This window comes from Melopsittacus undulatus, chromosome 4 (genome assembly GCF_012275295.1).
Source record: "Melopsittacus undulatus isolate bMelUnd1 chromosome 4, bMelUnd1.mat.Z, whole genome shotgun sequence".
Classification (NCBI taxonomy): Eukaryota; Metazoa; Chordata; class Aves; order Psittaciformes; family Psittaculidae; genus Melopsittacus; species Melopsittacus undulatus.
This window is the reverse complement of record NC_047530.1, coordinates 106,868,236-106,886,758: the sequence shown is the minus strand read 5'-3', so window position 1 is coordinate 106,886,758 and position 18,523 is coordinate 106,868,236. Positions and strand designations below refer to the sequence as shown.

At 40.7% G+C, this 18,523-nt stretch overlaps 1 protein-coding gene across 1 annotated transcript in view; it reads right to left on the bottom strand.

Annotated features, from left to right (window-relative positions):
- Positions 1 to 18,228, bottom strand: part of PLPP4 (phospholipid phosphatase 4) — a 59,473-nt gene extending 41,245 nt beyond the window's left edge. The window contains exon 1 of the mRNA XM_034062697.1: positions 18,009 to 18,228. Within this exon, the coding sequence (XP_033918588.1) occupies positions 18,009 to 18,064 (56 nt within the window). The 5' untranslated portion in view covers positions 18,065 to 18,228. The remainder of the gene's footprint in view (positions 1 to 18,008) is intronic.
- Positions 18,229 to 18,523: the final 295 nt, after the last annotated feature.

Sequence of the window (18,523 nt, the reverse complement as noted above, 5' to 3'; positions counted from 1 at the left end):
GTTTCCAAATTTCAACTGTGCTGTGGGTCCTGAAGTGTATTATTTCTATTTTCAGTCTTTACAGATATTGACAGCAGCTAGAAGCAATTAACTGCTGTTTGAAAGGATTCAGTGGCCAAGTAAAGTCACAGGCCTGGGCATGACATCCTACACATGTCATCTGGGAGAGATGAACAGCAAAGTCTATAGCTATACTGTCCAGACCTAACATTGGTTGCAGAGGGATATGTAGGATCTATGGCCAGGATGTACTTCATCAATGTGAACATAAATAAATAGATAAGCACATGCATGTCTGGGCATACACAAGAAGTGAAAGATGACAGCTGAGTTTCAATAACCAAGTCCTTTACCCAGTCACATCTTTTCTGACATACTCCCTCAGGCATCTGCAGGTCTGGCTATTCTGAGGCAGTTCTCAAAGAACTAGGACTCATGGATATGCTAAGGAATGCCTTGAAGAACAGACACAATCTTTGACATATCCAGGCCTTGAAGCATTTCTAACTGCAAAAACCAACCAACACACAAACATTTCTGCTTCAAGACGATCACAGTGTATCAATGCACCAGCGCACTTCTGGAAAATGTGTCACATTAGACCAGAGATTTAAATAATTTGACATAAAGATATTTGACATTATGAATGTCAACAGAGTTAAAGGTTTGGGGCTCTTCTTTTGTTTCCTGTCTCCTTCTAATGTAAGAAAACTAAGATTAAAGTATAGTTGTTTAAACCTGAGAAATTAAGCTAAAGTCAAATGTATAGTTCTCACAGAAGTCATAATACGACACCACAAATACATGCTAAGTCATAAGATTTTATTCCTTTAAGAGCAAAATAACACATGTAGAGATGAAACTATAATAACATAAATAGTAATTGATTAAATTAAGGACTGACTTTCTGATTAGAACATACTTACTGTCTTTGTACTTATTCATTTCAACATATCGATCAATGAAACTAAAAATTATTATAGTTACTTTTGTATTTAATAACAGCAGATTTGCATATCAATTCAGACTATTCATCCCTTTCTTCCCATGATTTGTGTTCTCACTGTCTTTCAAGAACAGTGTTCAAATGTGCTAAAACATACTGCAAAAATACTGAAAGCAGATTCCATGGGGCTGGTATCTGGGGGATACCCACCACAGAGGCAAAATCATTTTAAAATCATTATTGAAAGAGAAAACAAAATAGATGCAGAAGGCAGCAGATCTTGTCTACATGAACAATAGAGCAATACAAAATAAATGGGTAAAGGGAAGTGACTATCTAAAAAGAAATCACTTTTTTTCCATCTTCAGAAAGAGCTCAGCTGCTAATTAAATTTTTATGCCAAGACTCATAAGAGAACAATTCTCTTCTTTTTTTGAAGCATCTCTGATGGGCGACTGAATACAACATTTCACTACCTTGAAGGCAATTCCCTCTGTACCCTATTAAACAATCATGAGGACATACTGGTTTCTAAGCAGCCTGACACTTAGTGATCTATGTTCCTTCGTTCTAACCAAAAGTACAGTCTATAACTATTCATAAGCCAGCACAAGCTTGTTTAAATGAGTAGATGTTATTGGAAATGAATGTAGTCCTTGGATAAAGAAAACTGGTTTCTAGACATTTTCTATTATGTCTGAAAATACAAGCTCCATCATATAACGTCCCCTGGTAGCAGGTGGGCAACTTAGGATGTTTACTTCATATTACTACATTAAATTTTAGCATTAGCTTTTTAGCCTTACTTTTTCTGCATGTTCCATATTCATGCAGCATTTTCAACACTTTAACAAGCAAGATTTTCAACACTTCAGCCTAATAACAGATAATAAGGTACAAAACTTTAACTTCAAGATCCTTTAATGGTGAAATTCAAAGCAATCTAAGGGAAATGCCAACCCTAAAATCCTCTTAAAAACATCAGTGAGGAACAGGTACCCACGTGCCTGAGATTGCTTTAGACATTCCAACATTCTACCTACAATATTACACTGAAAAAAATGCTCTTTCCTGAGGACACAAGCACTTCCAAGGTACCTTAACTTCATTTCCATTTAACGACATGTAGCTATGGGAGCTAGTTTCTATACAAGCACCACATCACAAACTGAGCAAGGTAAAAGCTTTGTGATAATATGGACAAATAATGGGGGATTTTTCTAAACCATTCACTGGTAGTGAATGAATCAAACATTGTGTAAATATCCTCATGGAGTCTTTGATCTGTGCTTCCATCATGTGTTCCTGTGGTTTAAGCTCACATAAACAAGCTATATTGTTTCGGTATTGTTCGGTACTTCACCTTACTGTTTCAAACACTGCTTACAATAGCTACCATTCCCTGGCATTCAGCAGCATGAAATCAAGTAGCAATGACATCTGGAAATCACTAACATCAGAGAAAGAGCAATAAGCAGTACTGCACTGGCAAAGTTGGTAAGGTAGAAAACTTTAAATGTTAGAGAAGTACGTTCCCAATCTAGCAACAAGGACAGGAATAGGATAGATGGTCCCATTAGGACTGTATTTTTGTATTGTTACAGCAAGATAGAAGCTGCCAGCAATGAAATCATGTCTAGCATTCACCTTAGAAGCACTTTCTGGTGTTTACAAGGACTGCCACTGGCCAACAGCTTCACTTTCAGAGTAACAATGTGAAATTACACAGGGGCTCTGATCCTGGCAAACTTGGGGACTTAGATATCTGCTTTGTTGGAAGAGTTCCTAGCACACTGGAAGGTTAAAGACTGCTCCCTTGTTTTGAGCATCAAGTAAAGGATATACAAGTGGATTTTCAACTAAGAGACGTACGAGAGGGGGTTTTGTTTGAGTGTTTGTTTGTTGGGGGGAAAGGGGGCATCTGCCTCGTCTCTTGCAGGCTAGGTTTGTCCCAGGTAACAAGTGACAGTAACTAAAAGAGAACAGAGAATGACATATGGCAATGCAAAGTATCAGAAGAGAGTGAACATGAACTTGTGATTGTGTTAGGGTTTTGTACCAGATACCTAATGACCTCCTCTTTTCTAAGCTGCTTGCAAGCAGATTAGGTCCTAAAGTAGCTTTGGCTGCAATTCCTCATTGGAGCAAGTAATGAAGAGACAGCAGGTGTTCACGACCAGTACAAATCACCTCTGAGTGGAAGGTGATTTGGAGTGGAATCACCTCTTCTTGTGGAAGAAAAGCCTGGCTTTGACCACCATTCCCTGGTTGCAGAACTCTGTGTGGGCAACACCAACTGCTGCCTCTCCCACAGAAACGGGTTATCTGCAGATGTGCTGCTGGAACTCTCCCATGCACTTACTTACAGGGATATTTCCTTGAGTATTCCCCAAACTAGGTCCCAAATCTAGTAGTAAAAGCTTTTATAGTGTACCTGCCATGTTAAATTGTGCAATCAGCTGTCCTGACACTAAAACTGTGTAACTATGAGTAGCATCAGTGATGCTGAAGTTGGTAAGGCCCCGTATTGGTTGGCCTCGTTACAGAGCATACACACAATACATAACTCAGTGAGAGGTACTCACACAACAGATTCACAGTGCCAGCATTTTGAATGAAGAGCCATAAAGTAGAACACATCATAGGGCATAACAGTTGTGGAGAGAAAATTATCTTCTGAAAGACAGGATTTGCTTCATGGGTTTCCAACAAGTGACTTAGGCTAAACAGAAAGACCCCTGTGTTGATACAAGCTGGATACATTGCACTGAACGCTCCTTATTCACCTCACCTCTGCTCACATTTGAATCTAAAACATCAACTTATCTATTCTGGAACATATTAACAGTGGGAATAGCATTCATGTCATGTTATTTGATATACCTGGACAGAAAACTTACTCTCATGCCATGAGAAAACCTTGTCTTCTTTATTCCCCACAGATAATATTAAGGAAAGAAGAAACGTAACTTTTTAGTAGTTGTTTTGGGAACTCCTGCAAAGACAGGCAAAATATGAAAAGCTTGAAATGGTGTGTGGCTGGAATGCAAAATTAACAGAACAGAAGGGGACAGGATAACGACGAGGTGAGATAAGAAACAATGCCTGTGGTTTATCACCATCATTCTGGTCTCCACAGAGTTGGAGCAGTTCAGTTTCTGAAATGCTGCTGCCCATGAGTATTAGCATGATGAGATAGCTTTGTGTTCGCATAGAGGTTAGCATAAGGAAAGAGATCTGAGCCATTTCATTTCTAAATCTGGGAAATCCACAACTCCTCAGCCATCAAGAAAGGAATTAGGTATTGGGTTACAAAAAAATATGACCAAGAAGCAACTATTAATGATGAACTGCAATTTCACCTAGGAAGGAGCTGACATAAATTAAAAATATAACTCTAGTTTTGGTAGAGAAACTTTCCCTATAGCTAAAGCACAACGCTGGGTATCAAGAGATTTGATATTTTCTGTCACTGTTTTGCGAAGCAAGGTGGGATTATTCCTTCCAGCAAGAAGTGGCAATACCAGTATCGAAGCAAGACTCCTAGTGTGGTGATTAACTGCACTGGAATTCTGACAAAAATCCAAGTAGGAATGCAACAGCTTTAGCTTCACCATGGAAATTAAAAGTAGAGTTAAGTTTAAAATATAATAGAATTTATATTGCAATAGATACCAATTGCATAAGATGCATATATTAGTTGAATGTAACATGAAATTAATGTTTATTGGTTCTTCATTGGCTTTGATGTAAACATGTTATAACCACTATCTTATAAATTCGCTAAAACCAATTAATTAATTTACATTCACATTAAGATACAGAACTATCTATATCAACAAATTATCTCTACCTTTTTAACAGCTAAACCCTTTTATTTCCCAATACGATGCCATGCAGCATATACACCTACAACTTCTGATGAACAATCTAATCCTAATGCAGAGCTTTACTGGGTTTGAGTGTCCTGCAGGAACACAGGGTAGTTAATATTCACAAGGACACCCTACAAAGATAATTCAGAACCTGTTTGTATTGCTTCCGAAATTAGAAGATCGGATGCCTCTCTTCATTTGCAGTAACCTTCTGTTTGTAGGCACAAGGAGCACTGGCAGAAAGTAAATGGTAAGAAATATGTTGCAAAACGCTTCTTTAAATCCATTCTTGTTCAGTGCCGAATGCAGCTCTGAGAATAATGCAAGTTGGATCCACTTTTTATAAATTCCTTGGTTTTGAGAAGCTAAACCAAAGCCTTCATACACTTCCAGATGACATTTGACATTCTAATGTGAATGTATGCAGCTTTCCCCCTTTTAGGTCTGTGGGTAAACTTTTATGCAAGGAGGAGCACAAAGTCAATGGAATTAAATCCTGGGCTGATAAGGACAAAGGACAATATTCTGGGGGAAGGCAAGTAGAGAACTGGTTCTTGAGGGTAGCTGGGCTTCAGATGAGTCAGTATCACTTAATGGTGAATATTTGTGATTGTTTTAAATTAGCTAGCAATTGCAGTGTGACATTCAATTAGCACATATGCCCACATCAGCTCTTCAGATAGATGAGAAATCATTTTGATTAAGAGGGATTGAAAATAAATTCTGATGCAGCTTTAAAAATAAACACATTACCATGGCTGTCATATTCCCCAGACGTGCTGCAAGAAGACACCTTCCAGTATTTTAGCTCAGTCTTACTAGCAGGTTTCCCAGATTTGCTTCATAACCATTGACTTAACAGCTATGGGGGTATAACCTCTTCCAAAGACAACTGGCCACCCTCCCTACTCTTCTCCTTTCTGCTAGTATTGCACCCCAGTCAAGGTGAGCTATTCCTGGGATAGCAAAGGTACTATTCCAGGGGTAACAAAGCCAACCACAATGTGGTACAGGTTCTTCAACCTGAACATGTCTAACTGGATGATGAAGCCTGTGCCAGTTAGTGTCTCTGAATGGCTATTGAGCCATTGTACCCTTCTCTGATAGAGCATCTGGGGCTGTATTTATAGAGGCTTCATCAGCTATGCCTGAGATTAGGCTCAAGTCTGCTACTGCGTGTGACTTGAGCCACATGTACCCACACTGATATACATATATGCACAGAAAGAGGCTGAAACCAGACACAACCCCTCTGCTCAAACTTTCTCTTCCTTGTTTGGTCCAAATTCAAGATACAATATGAATTAAATGAATCAGCAAGGAGGCAACAGCTGGGGAGTCTGGGCTCAGTTAAAAGCTCAGATCTGGAGCTAACAACAGTATAGATTCACAACAGGAGATTGAAAATAAATCCTGCATCTTATGAAATAATATATAAATGATATTCAAATGCTCTTAGAATTCCCAATATGAAATAGTGAACCACCAATCTTTTCAGTGCTGAAAATGAGAGGATAGCCAGGAGTTCTGAACCTAATGTTAGTTTCCTTAGTACCTAAATTATACCTCTGCTGCTTTCTCAATCCCTGGCATTTGAACTCTCTCTGGGTAAACAATTTCCTTCCTTTGACATTATTTGAGTTGCACTAAACCTAAGAGGAAAGGGAAAGGATTATCAGAACATGCATGAACAGCACAAGAACAAGCAATTAACATCACCAGCCTCTTGTTCTTGCACACCTAATACAAAACCTTCCAGTTCATATATTCTCCTTGCTCATGGGCTGAGCACTTTGAATGCAAGTAGCACTAAATATCGCTGAGTATCATTATTGCCACTATGAAGTGGTTGAATCTAGAAAACTCCCACTCAATAGGAATAAAAATGAGCACCCAGTCATTATTATACTTAACTAGCTTAGATACATTTTCACCATCATTTCTTCATTACAAAATGGGAGTACTTGGAAATGAGCAAAATGAAAGGAAGAAAGAGGGAAGAGTTGGTCAAGCTACATTGCAGCTTTGAACAGATGAGCAGGAGACATGAGTGAGTATATTGAAACAAGACAACCACTGCAAAATGAGTCAAATTGACATATTTTGGCTTGGTTTACATTTTTTTTCCCTTTTATTTGACCTAATATTGAAAGTGATCTTTGCATCTTTTACTTTCTGGTCAGCAGGATATAAAATAAACCATAATGAGACAAAACCATTTTTGTTTTGGCATTTAGCAGCTGTAAAAGCAGTTAAGCTCTTGTGACCAGGAGGAGCAGAGGTACACTTCAAGCACAAGACAAGCAGGTCTGAGCTGCTACTTGTCCTGTCAATGTACAATACTGCAGGCAATGCAGTACAGCTGCACTACTACAGAGATAATTAACAGTTGTAGTCTTACAGAAATAACACATGCCAACAAAAGGGAAACTATTGGCTACCGTTTTCATTGCATGATCTCTTTTTAGTTAATAGAAAGTATGATTTATGGTATTATTACCTCTGTGCTCTACTTCTATGAAATAGACCCTGTGTTGTAAACTATTTCACAAAAGCCATGTTAATGTGTCTGTGTCTGAAGAGAAAGGAGAAATGAAAGGATCAGTATATGAACATTGCTGGAGCCTTTAGAAGTTACAAAACTGCAGTTGTACATGAATCTTATGTAAGAAAGAGAATTCCTATTACAGGCTTAAATCACCTAAGCACACACCTGAATAATGAACCAAAGCACACTACAGACCATCAAAATTTTGCTTGTGATGCTTTTTAATGCTTATTTTTATTACATCTGAAACTGTTTTCATCCGAACAGCTCAACAGTTCCCTGGACAACAATCCTAGCTTCACAGCAATTTGGCAGAGCTGAGCAGCCTGATAGTTTCTTCTGTTTCTGTACATATCTGCCACACTCCTATTGACTGTAGGCTTGGACCTGAAATGCAAGTCAGGAGTTAAACTCACAAAAATGCCAAGTTTCTCCTAGTGACCAAAGCTTTCCTTCTCAGTTATTTCAGTCCCTCCATCGCTCACTCCTTCTCCAAAAGTTCCTTTGTAGCTCACTGTTACTTCAATGCTACTCACTCCTCTCCCTCTGCAACAGCTCTTTTAAGAAGTGACAATTTAGCCCTAGCAACTTATTCAGAAGCAATCTCTAAAACACACTAACACATTCCTCCAGGCTGAAGGATCTCATCTTCGCCACCCACTGCCCCCAGTCCCATCAAAAGCCTCATATCAAAACCTACCACTTCTGCACAAGATTGTTTCTTTCTCACTCAGCTTTTCACTAGAACCTGAGTTTTAATAATATGAACACATCTTGATAATTTGCTGCCAAGTTATTTTTCCTCTATAATACGTGTACTACATGAATGTTTATGATTCGTATCCCATTCGCTATGCACCACTGTTCCCCTTAAATATATGATGGGTAGGCAGAGGCATGACTTTGAAAGAGGACCTGTATGGCAGAAAAGCTTATTGTCACATAATGTTATATATCTAAGGGGTATAGGCTGAATAAATGTGAGGACTAAGTAATATCAAATTGTCCACAACTAGAGCTAAGTGACAAAACACATTCTCAGAGTACTTTTTTAAGTAAAACACTTTGTGATTAATAAAGAGGCACTTTTCTGGCCAAGTTATTTACTAAATGTAATACAGATTTACAAGTTGTTTTGTTCCAGTTTTTCCTTCACAGTTGCTGTATGCAATGACTTCATTACACTCTGGGGAAAAAAAGAGACCTGCCTAATGATATTCACAATGACATCCAACTATATTAAAATCACTCAGTCCAAAACCACTTGTATGAATAACTACACATTCCAGAGCATTAATAATGTTTAAGAAAAAAAAAGATATAAAGATATAGTAATGAAGAATAGGAACATCACTCTTAGCATTTTGTAGCACTGACTGAAGTCCAACATCAATAGTAAAGCACCTTGGGCACTAGATGAATGAAGTTATTAATGGCCTCTCTGCAGGCTATGAGAGTGCAGTTCAGGCTATTAGATCTGTTCTCCCATTAGTGAAAATTGGCAGCTAATGAAAATATAACACTTTATGCTAAACGTTAATCTCTTCTGTTTGTGATTTGTGTGGCTTCACAACACTGGCAGGGTGCCACAAAACCTTCAGAGTTGAAAGATTTCTGAGCTGACATTTACATCTTCATTATAGATTCTAAAGTAGTAGTAAGACTTTTCACTCAAAATACAGTAAGATGCTGAACCACAAGATTGCAGAGTGAAACATTTCACCTAATATAGGATTTCATTTTCCCCACAACCTCATCAGTGCAGAATACTTAGAACGTGGTATCTGGTGTGGTGCTGCCCTCCAGCCAAAAGGGACTGTCACCTTCTGCCCAGCCTTTGTTAAAGTGTTCTCCAGGTAACAGTTTTCCTTCCTGCCCATCAACAGGAGCCAAAAATCTCATACAGGAGATTTTGCTTTAACGTCTTTCAACTTTCCTACACACACTAGGACGCTCCCAGGCAGCATAAACTACTAAATGGACTAAATCCACTAAAGTGACTCATGCCAGCTTACAGGGCCACCTTGTCTGTCTCCTGGCAGCCATGCAGCAAAGCAAAACTTTATGTAAAATACTCCCAAGATACTACAGTGTAACTTGCTTTTTACAATTACCATTGGAGGAGAACCTGCCTCAGGCAATATGCCTCTGGCAATCTATCACAGCACTCAGAGTCCTTATAATCCCCACATTCAGCCTAAATTTCCCTTGTTACACACTTAAAAACCTTTCCTTTCTATACCATTCCCAAAGGGCAGGAAGAGCAGTTTGCCTTCTGCATACATCTTTATGGCAGATGCTTACATGTGAAAATTACTGCCATGTTTCCTCAGATTTCTCAATTAAAAAGCTCAGTTATTTCTATCTGTTCTCAGAAAAGGTGTTTCTATACCCCTGTTGCCACCTTCCTCACTCCCTCACCCAATTCTCTGAAATTCATCTGCATAAGTAATCTTACTCAGCCACTTGTTATTACACCACCCCTTGTAAACCCGTTACTCCAGCCTACAGTAAAACAATTCCCATTTACTGCATTTTATCTTGAGCAATTTTAGTTAAAATTCAGTGGTATTTAAATAAAAACATTTAGCTATTTGGATAGTGCATGCTTAAGAGTGTTTTGTAAAGCAGAGAAATAAATACAATACACAGTGACTGTAGTAATCGCATTTACAATAAAGAAACATTCTTAATCTCATTTTCTGCAGAATCATATAGATCAGTCACAGATATTCTTACACAGCAACAACTTGTGGTCCAATGATCACAGATTTACCATTTACAAGGCAAGGAAAAGCCATGCAGGTATGAAAAGGTATGCTGATGCGCCACATCTGATAACTTTTCTCTTCAACAAAGACAATCTAATTGGATTGTCTGTAAAGCAGTTATCCTGATTCAGAAACCACTGAAGCTTTCCTTAATCGTTCAAGTGTAAGCCCCTGATGTTCCTTAGTGGATCACAACTAATACTTTAACTAGGGACATACGTACTGTCTTTAGCTTTCTCTTTTTGTCCACTAATCCTTGCCAATATAGATGCAGCACTCAAGCATCCTCTGTTCAGTATCTGTACAGTGCTTACTACAGAAACAAGTTACAAAATGCACTAAGTGATATCCTTAATCCACTCTTAGTGTCAATAATTCTGTCAAGTATTTCCAAGCACTCACTTTTCAGTCTCCAACAGATTACGAGACCATAAAGATCTCCCTTTACTGTGCCAGGTATGAGTGCATTGTCAGCAATTGGACTGTGCTTTTTATTGACATCTTTGCCCTGAGCAATGCAGTTGTGCCACAGCTTGACTGGGCTTAGATCAAAATCATGTTTTTAAAAGAGAAATTTCCCTCACAGAAACCCTATCACTCTTAGTAGCATCCTCACTATAAAACATCCGCAATCAGAGCTGGGAGCAAGGAAATACAAAAGTGCCAAAGTCACTGAGTAAATAGGATTCAACAAGAAGAGACACAAAGTCACCATTTACTCCTCAAAAAGGCTGGAGCAGATGCTTTGGCATTTACAACAACATCCTTTTTTAGTATGTATTCAGCCCTGAGTTTAGCCATGAACATCAACTGTTAATCTAATCCTATTAAGAGGACATTTAGAATCTCTGCCATTAAATCCCCTTTTTTTCCCATCTGTGACTTGGCAAAGACAAATGAAATAAACTTAGTTCCACAATCTAAAAGTACTGATACAACAGTCTGTAAAAGGCAGTTTGTCTTCTGCACACACCAAAGCCTGCACAAAGAGACAGGAACACTTTCTCCTGACCAGCCATTATCAGAGTCAGTGAAATCCTATTCTAGCTTCAATAAATAACAACACAATGGAGGCAGAAGCTTCAGCTCAGTGAAATGCTGAGCACCCGTGGTGGATTGACCCTGGCTGGACTCCAGGTGCTCACCAAAGCTACTCTGTCACTCTGCTCCTCAACTGGACAGGGGAAAGAAAACGTAAAAAAAGGCTCATGGGTTGAGATAAGGACAGAGAGAGATCACTCGCCAATTACAGTCACAGGCAAAACAGATTTGACTTGGGGAAATCAGTTTAGTTTATTAGCAATCAAAGCAGAAGAGGGTCATGGAAAAGAACATCAAATCTTAAACCATTTCACCCACCCATCCCTTCTTCCTGGGCTCAACTTCACTCCCAAATTCTCTACCTCCTCCCCACAAGTGGTGCAAGGGGATGAGGAATGGGAGCTACAGTCAGTTCATCACACGATGTGATGCTCCTTCCTCCTCAGAGGAGGACTCCTCACACTCTTTGCACTGTGGGATCCTTCCCACAGCAGACAGTGTCCATGGACTTCTCAAATGTGAGCCCTTCGCACAAGCTGCAGTTCTTCATGAACTGCTGCAGCATGGGTCCCTTCCATGGACTGCAGTCCTATAGGAACAGACAGATCCATTGTGAGTCACAGTTCCTGCCAGCAAATCCACTGCAGCATTAATGGGCTCCTCTCTCCACAGGGTCACAGGTCCTGCCAGGAACCTGCTCCAGCACAGGCTTCCCACAGGATCACAGCTTCCTTCATGCATCCCCTTCCTCTGACATAGGGTTCTCCATGGGATGCAGGTGGATATTTGCTCCACTGTGGATCTCCATGTGCTGCAGAAGCACAACAAACCTCACCATGGTCTGCACCACAGGAAGCAGGGGAACCTCTGCTCTGGCACCTGGAGCACCTCCTCCCTTCTCCTTCACTGTGCTTATGGTCTTCAAAGCTGTTTCTTTCACACATTCTCACTCTTATCTCTGGCTGAAGTTGCTGTTGGGCAACAACTTTACCCCATTCTTAAACACCTTATCCCAGAGATGCCACCACCACACCTGATGGGCTTAGCCTTGGTGGTGTATCTATCTTGGAGCCCACTGACACTGGTTCCATTGGACATGGGGGAAGCTTCTAACAGCTTCTCACAGAAGACACCCCTGTAGACCCCCTGCTACTGAAACTTTGCCACACAAACCCAATGCAATACCAAGTGTCTTTGTTAGCTTGGTAATATTTCATAGATATTAGGATAGACACATGGGCTTTGTATCACACTAGGTATAACAGGTATTTATGGCCTTTTGCTTTCACAGTAACCTTTCAAAGACACAGAAATAAGCAAAGTTAAAATTTGGGTTACTTTGTGATCTATCAGCTACATTCAGTGTATTACAGAAGCTCCATGGCATTCTAATTCGCCCACCACTTCAGAGGTAAAACAGACTCTGCTGAGCACTAGAACAAATCTGTTGCTTGCCAGTGGAGCTCAATAGGCAACCTTTGATATATGTTCTCAGATCCTAAGCACCAGAAAGACTATGTTTTTTTTATAGCAGGTCTTTCCTTTAGCTGCTCATTAACCCAACTGAGTGAACTAGACTTCAACCTGGGCCACCAAACTAAATCTTTCTCTCAGTACCATCTAAACTATGGTTTGCAATCCAGTACTTATTTTTAAACAGGTTAGTAAGCAAACATGTTGATGTTCTCACTTCCTATTAACATTACTATTTGTGAAACTAACTGAAAAATCTCCAAGCATACTGAATGAGTTTGGCTACTGTCCACATACCTCACAACAAAGAATTTATCAATGAACAACGTGTGAGAAAAACAAGGATTGGTCTCCCTTTCTTCATGAGAAATTAGGGTGCACAGAAATGAAGTCTGAGGCTTTTAAGATCAGAAGCCAAAAAATCACTTCCAGAAAGTCAGAATTCTGGGATACTCGAATCGAGAATGAAGGACACAAAAAGATTAAGAAGCTCATGTAGCCAAATACCTGCTTGGCTTTGAGACATTCAGCTAGAGACCCCAGGCTTTAAAGGTGCTTTGAAATCTTGGTCCAACTGATTTGTGTCATTTGGCAGCATCTTTGTCAGCATGAGAAATAAATCCTAGTGTCTCAGACTGGTGATTTCTTCTCAGTACCGTTTTGCTTATATTACTTACATATCTCTGACTGCTCATGGCTCTCAGCTCAGCCTATCCTCCAAAATCCAACAGATGTAACAGAGAAAAGACACGTGCAAACTGTGAGAAAAGTAAAGCAGCATTGTGGAAATTCCTCAGCTAATTGAGTGTCTGTCTGTGTTAACAAGACTATAATTTATACTAGCATTTATGAAGGCAGCATATGCAGGATATCCAGAAGATCACCACCCATGACTACTTGAAAGAGCTTTCCACGCTAAGTCATTTCATGCATATTCATAACTCGATTAAAGTCTCAACGTTGTAAACTTGTTAGAAACCAAATATGCACAGATTCAGCTTTTAGTCACTTAAAGCAGAGTCTGAATAGGGCACACACAAGATGCAAGCATTAGGCAATATTGTGCGCTCACACATGTGTAATATATACCTACGCTAGCCTGCAGATAAACATTTATTCTCAAAGGAGGCTGCTAATGAGACTCTGCCAATTACCCTGAATGACATTTACATTTGAATCACATCACACTCACTGAAGAACTCCAGGTTTGCTGAAGTGATCGTTGAAAGACTGTCTTTTTGATCCATTAAGACAGCTCTAGAAACATCAATGATAGGCTCTTGACAAGTCATTGGGCTAAATAGACAACACATGCAAATTCTTCTGTTTTCCTACCAAGCAAATGATGTGGTCTTCCAAAACTTCTGAAACAGATGATAATGTTTTCCTTGTAGGAGATAACAAAATATATGTTCTGTTTAAGGTAAGAAACTAAAACATACCTATTGGTAATAACAGGCTCACTCAGAGCTACCACTCAACAAATTGTTTCTAGGACAGATGAAGAACACTATTTTAAGGGCATCACTCCTGTGTAAAAATACCAGACTTGCTCACAAAAGAATTGTCTTAACTGTGTAAACCCAAGTCACCTGAAGCAATTTGCTTTCATCAGGCATTCAGTGACAAATACCACTGTCCACGTGGACCAGATGAAAGACTGGCCTTGTTTAACATATTTTAGCATTAACTGGGCATCTTAGGATGCTCCAGGTCATAGGAAAAAGTATAAAATGAGTAAAACACAGATGTAAGACCTTAATTCAATCATTCTTCAAAATAGTGTTTGATTTTTTTCCTATAATCAAAGAACATGCCCACAGTTGGCTTATTAAATAATAGACCATTTCTACTTCTGAGACCTTACATGAAAAACTTCACTTTAAAAAAAACAGTTCTGTACTCACAGATATTTCTTAATAAATAAAAATCTAAGCAAACAAAAATATATTTGACAATGTAGTAAGACTGTAATGGTCAAATTATAGCATGAGAATATTCTTTGCCTAGTGGGCAGCAAACCTACCCTCATTAGGATCACTTCAGCACAGTCAAAAGGTGTAAGGCTCTATATTTTGATAACTAAAAAGGAATTTGTTAATGTTAATGACATGGGGAAAACTGTAGGAGCAAAACAGAAACATCTTTATCTTCTTTACTGTTTGTAACTTGTGCCTTGAGAGCTATTATGCTGAAGTACTCAAAGAATATCTATTTATCTTCCCACTAAAGCCTGCATTAAGTGTGGTTTTGAGGGCAACCTGTTGCAATTATCTTCTGGCTGTTATTTGGTGGTTTGGGGTTTTTTTAATCTCCTGCTTCTGACTTTCAGGGGCAGCTGTAGTTCTTCTAATAAATCTCTCCTGACTAATTCCTCCTTCAATGCTACTATATCCTGAAAGCTAAAGTGCCCTTCAGCACAGATGCCTGTAAATGCACAGAAGCTTGACTTGCTGAACTTCAATAGCTAAACTGGTCTTTAATTGGGAAGTAAACACTTAGCAATTATTAAGAACACATCATCTAGAACATCTAGAGTCAGTTGTTATCATTATCCTCCCTGAATGTCTGTTGAATTCATCCAAACCAATGATCAACCATCGAAAATGTATGTTACTTATAATGGTGTACATATGCATGATAGAAGAGATCTTAAATAATAATTGTAGATTTTTGCTTTTGGTGGAATGACTAAAGTTGATAGTTATAGCAACTGGAGGGGAAAAAAATGGTTGCCATTCTTAAGTATAGACGATATGGCTGTTTTTGAGGTAAAATACATTCAAAGTGGCAATACCTTTAATTTCAGCAATCATCAATATAAGTTCGTACACCTCCATTTTTATGAAATGGCATTTAGCACCAAGGAAAACTACAAGGGATATGCACGTTTTTACTTTTGCATTTTATGGTACAAAATATGCCAGTATATTACTCTGAGTTATATTAATCAGTAAGTCAAAGCTAAAAAGACATCTGGGAGGCACAGATGGTTCAGGATTGGCAAATATCTCTGGATTCATTATCTTCAAGGTCAAACTTTTAACACTACAAAGGTTAGTTGTGACCCAAAGTCATCAACACCTTTTCAGTCCAGCTCCTGGTGGACAAACACCTACATCTCAGCTGTCATTCACAACAGAGATGATCTTACATCTAACCCCAACACATTGCTGATAATAACATTCCTTTCCAAGGGAGGTGGGAACTTTACAGCCTTTTTACTCCTAGAAATAGGTTCTGCAACAGAGGTATAGAGCTTACATTGCTGCTGCCTGGATTCTAGTCCCAGGGCTTCCAAATTCAACAGCAATTGTTCATTATTGAAAAGATATGTCAGTTAACACTGCATAGAAATCCTTGCCCTGGGTGCCCACAAAACCACAGAAAAGACACTATTTAAACCTCTCTAACATAAAAGTTTCAAAATATGAGTTACTGCCTCTTTAGAAAAACTGAGAGAAATGTTGAATACTATTTCAATAGCAAAAGATTGATGTTAAGATTATCTGAATATGAAAGCTATTCTTTTAGTCTACCTAGAGATTGTATTCTTGCAACCTTTAGAGGCAAATGAAGTGCAATCCTTCCTGAAACTAAATCCCAACCTGAATTTAGCATACTACAGTGTTCGGCACTTTTAGGTGGCAATTAATTCTTTAAATGACTTATTGCAATGTCATAATTACTCCCCAGAATTCCAAAAAGGCAGGAGCTGAGTTATGTGAAAACATGAAAAGTGCTTGCAGAGGTATTTGCTATCATGGTGACCACACCAAAAGCTTTTCCTCCCTGTTGATTTTTGAACCACAGCATGAAGAACAGTGATAATTACAGAATTATTCGGAGAGAAAATTAAGAGATAAGACAAGCATAACCAAGAAATTACTGCTTATAATGGGTCATTATTTACATAGCATGGTAATAACCCACACCAAGACCTCTCTTACTAGATGGTGTAAGTGATTAATTATACATGAGTTTATCATAAAGAGCAAGGTTCTGATGCAGCATCAGATTCTGAGGTCTTTGCTCACCCTGCAATTTCATATATCCAAAGGAAGAGTTCTGTTGAGAGGAACAGGTCTATTTCCAAAGTAAGATGCAACTGAACTGAAAGGTATGAAATGTACTTTGTACTTTACAGGTTGTTGTATCAACGTTTATCCCAAAATGAAGAGGCTTACACTTACCAAACATGTTACAAATCTAAAGACTTGGGTCAGTATTCAAGCGAGATGAGCACTGAGGAAAAACTCAACCACCAGTAAACTAGGCAAGTTACTCAACCATAAGAGGCTCAGAAAGGAATCACACCAAAGCATTCCAATATCACCGGCTGTAAGTCAGTGTCACAGCTAATGGAAGCCCTACACTATTACTGCCTGCACCTGTGACCAACAGCATCTATCGGTGAGCAGACAATCAAGCGGGAGCAGAACCTGATCTGGTTTTTGCGATACGTCTGAGAGATCACAAAGATTGAGGTTACTCAAGCATTAAGTAACTGAAAAACAAACTTATAGGAAGAGCGGAACTTTTCATTGTTCAACCATAAACTGCCAGAAAGAAGAAACAGGTACAGCCCTGAAAAGAAAGAGGAAGCCTGCCTGAAATACACAGAGCAGAACAATAAATACATAGCTGCTTTCTCCTAAAAAAGGCAAACAGAAAGTGTTGGCGCAGCAACAGCTGCACGTCTTTCAGCAACCAGATTCCCTTGACTTTTCTTCCCACATACCAGGGTACGGATATGCTTCTCAAACCCAGCTGAGATCCAATGCATCTCCCGTTTAGTCCCAGATACTCCCCTGCTCGCAGCATGGAGGGTGCCTGCCCCGGCTCACTGCGGGCTCCCGCTGCCGAGGAGCACCAACAGCCTTAGCAAATGAGACCGTGCAGCACAAAACTAACCCGGTCCAAATGAAAGGAGCAGCAGGCTTGGGGTGCCCTTTCGGTTGGATGCTTTTTGCACACTTCTCCCACAAACACCAGCTTCTCCGACGAAAATTGCCCGCAAGTCTCCTGCAAAATCTAAGGTCGGGGAGTGCTCCCCCCTGCTCCCACAATGACTCCCCCGGGGAAAGATTCCCGCACCCGAACGGCGGCATCTCCTCCCTCCTCATAGCACCCGAAGGAGCAGCTGCCGGCAGGGTTTCTCCGTTAGGGATACGGAGCCATTAACCTCCGTGGACCGACCAACCCCGCGTCCCCATCCGCACTTCCCCTGCCCGGCGATCCGGGTGCGAGGAAGAGCTCGGGTGCCGAAAGTTGAGGCATCCTCCGAGGGTCCCACCGGTACCAGTCCGGCTGGAGCCGCCGCTCCCTCCCCCCCACCTCCCGCTGGTACTCACACGAAGACCCCGAAGAGCAGGGCACGGATGCCGATCTCGATCGCCAGCTCCCGCATGGTGCGTCCCGGCGGGCAGCCCCGCGGTGCCGCTCGGGGCGGGGGCACCCGGGGCCGCTTCACGCCGCCGTCCCGCAGCCGTCCCCGCTGCCCGGAGCCGTGCGGAGCCCCAGCAGAAGCAGCCCGGACCCCTCCATCCGTCTTCAGCCTGACGGAGGCGGCGCGGCCGGGCTATGCGGGGAGCGGCGCTGCCGCCGGGCTGACGCGGCCGCGGCACGGGGGGAGGGTCCCGGTGAGTAACGCGGTGTCTCCCCGCGCGGGGGACGGGGGATCCTGGGGATTTCCTTTCCTTTCCCCTCCTTCCCTGCTCTCCCCGCCCCTGCCGCGCTGTCGAGCCGCTGCCGCCCGGCCCCACAGGGCATCCATGCGGCGCTGTGCCTGGGTCCCGCAGACCCAGGCAGCCCTCTGTAGGGGGGAGCCTGAGCTGGTGCCCCCTCCCTGAAAAAGCGCTTTTTCATA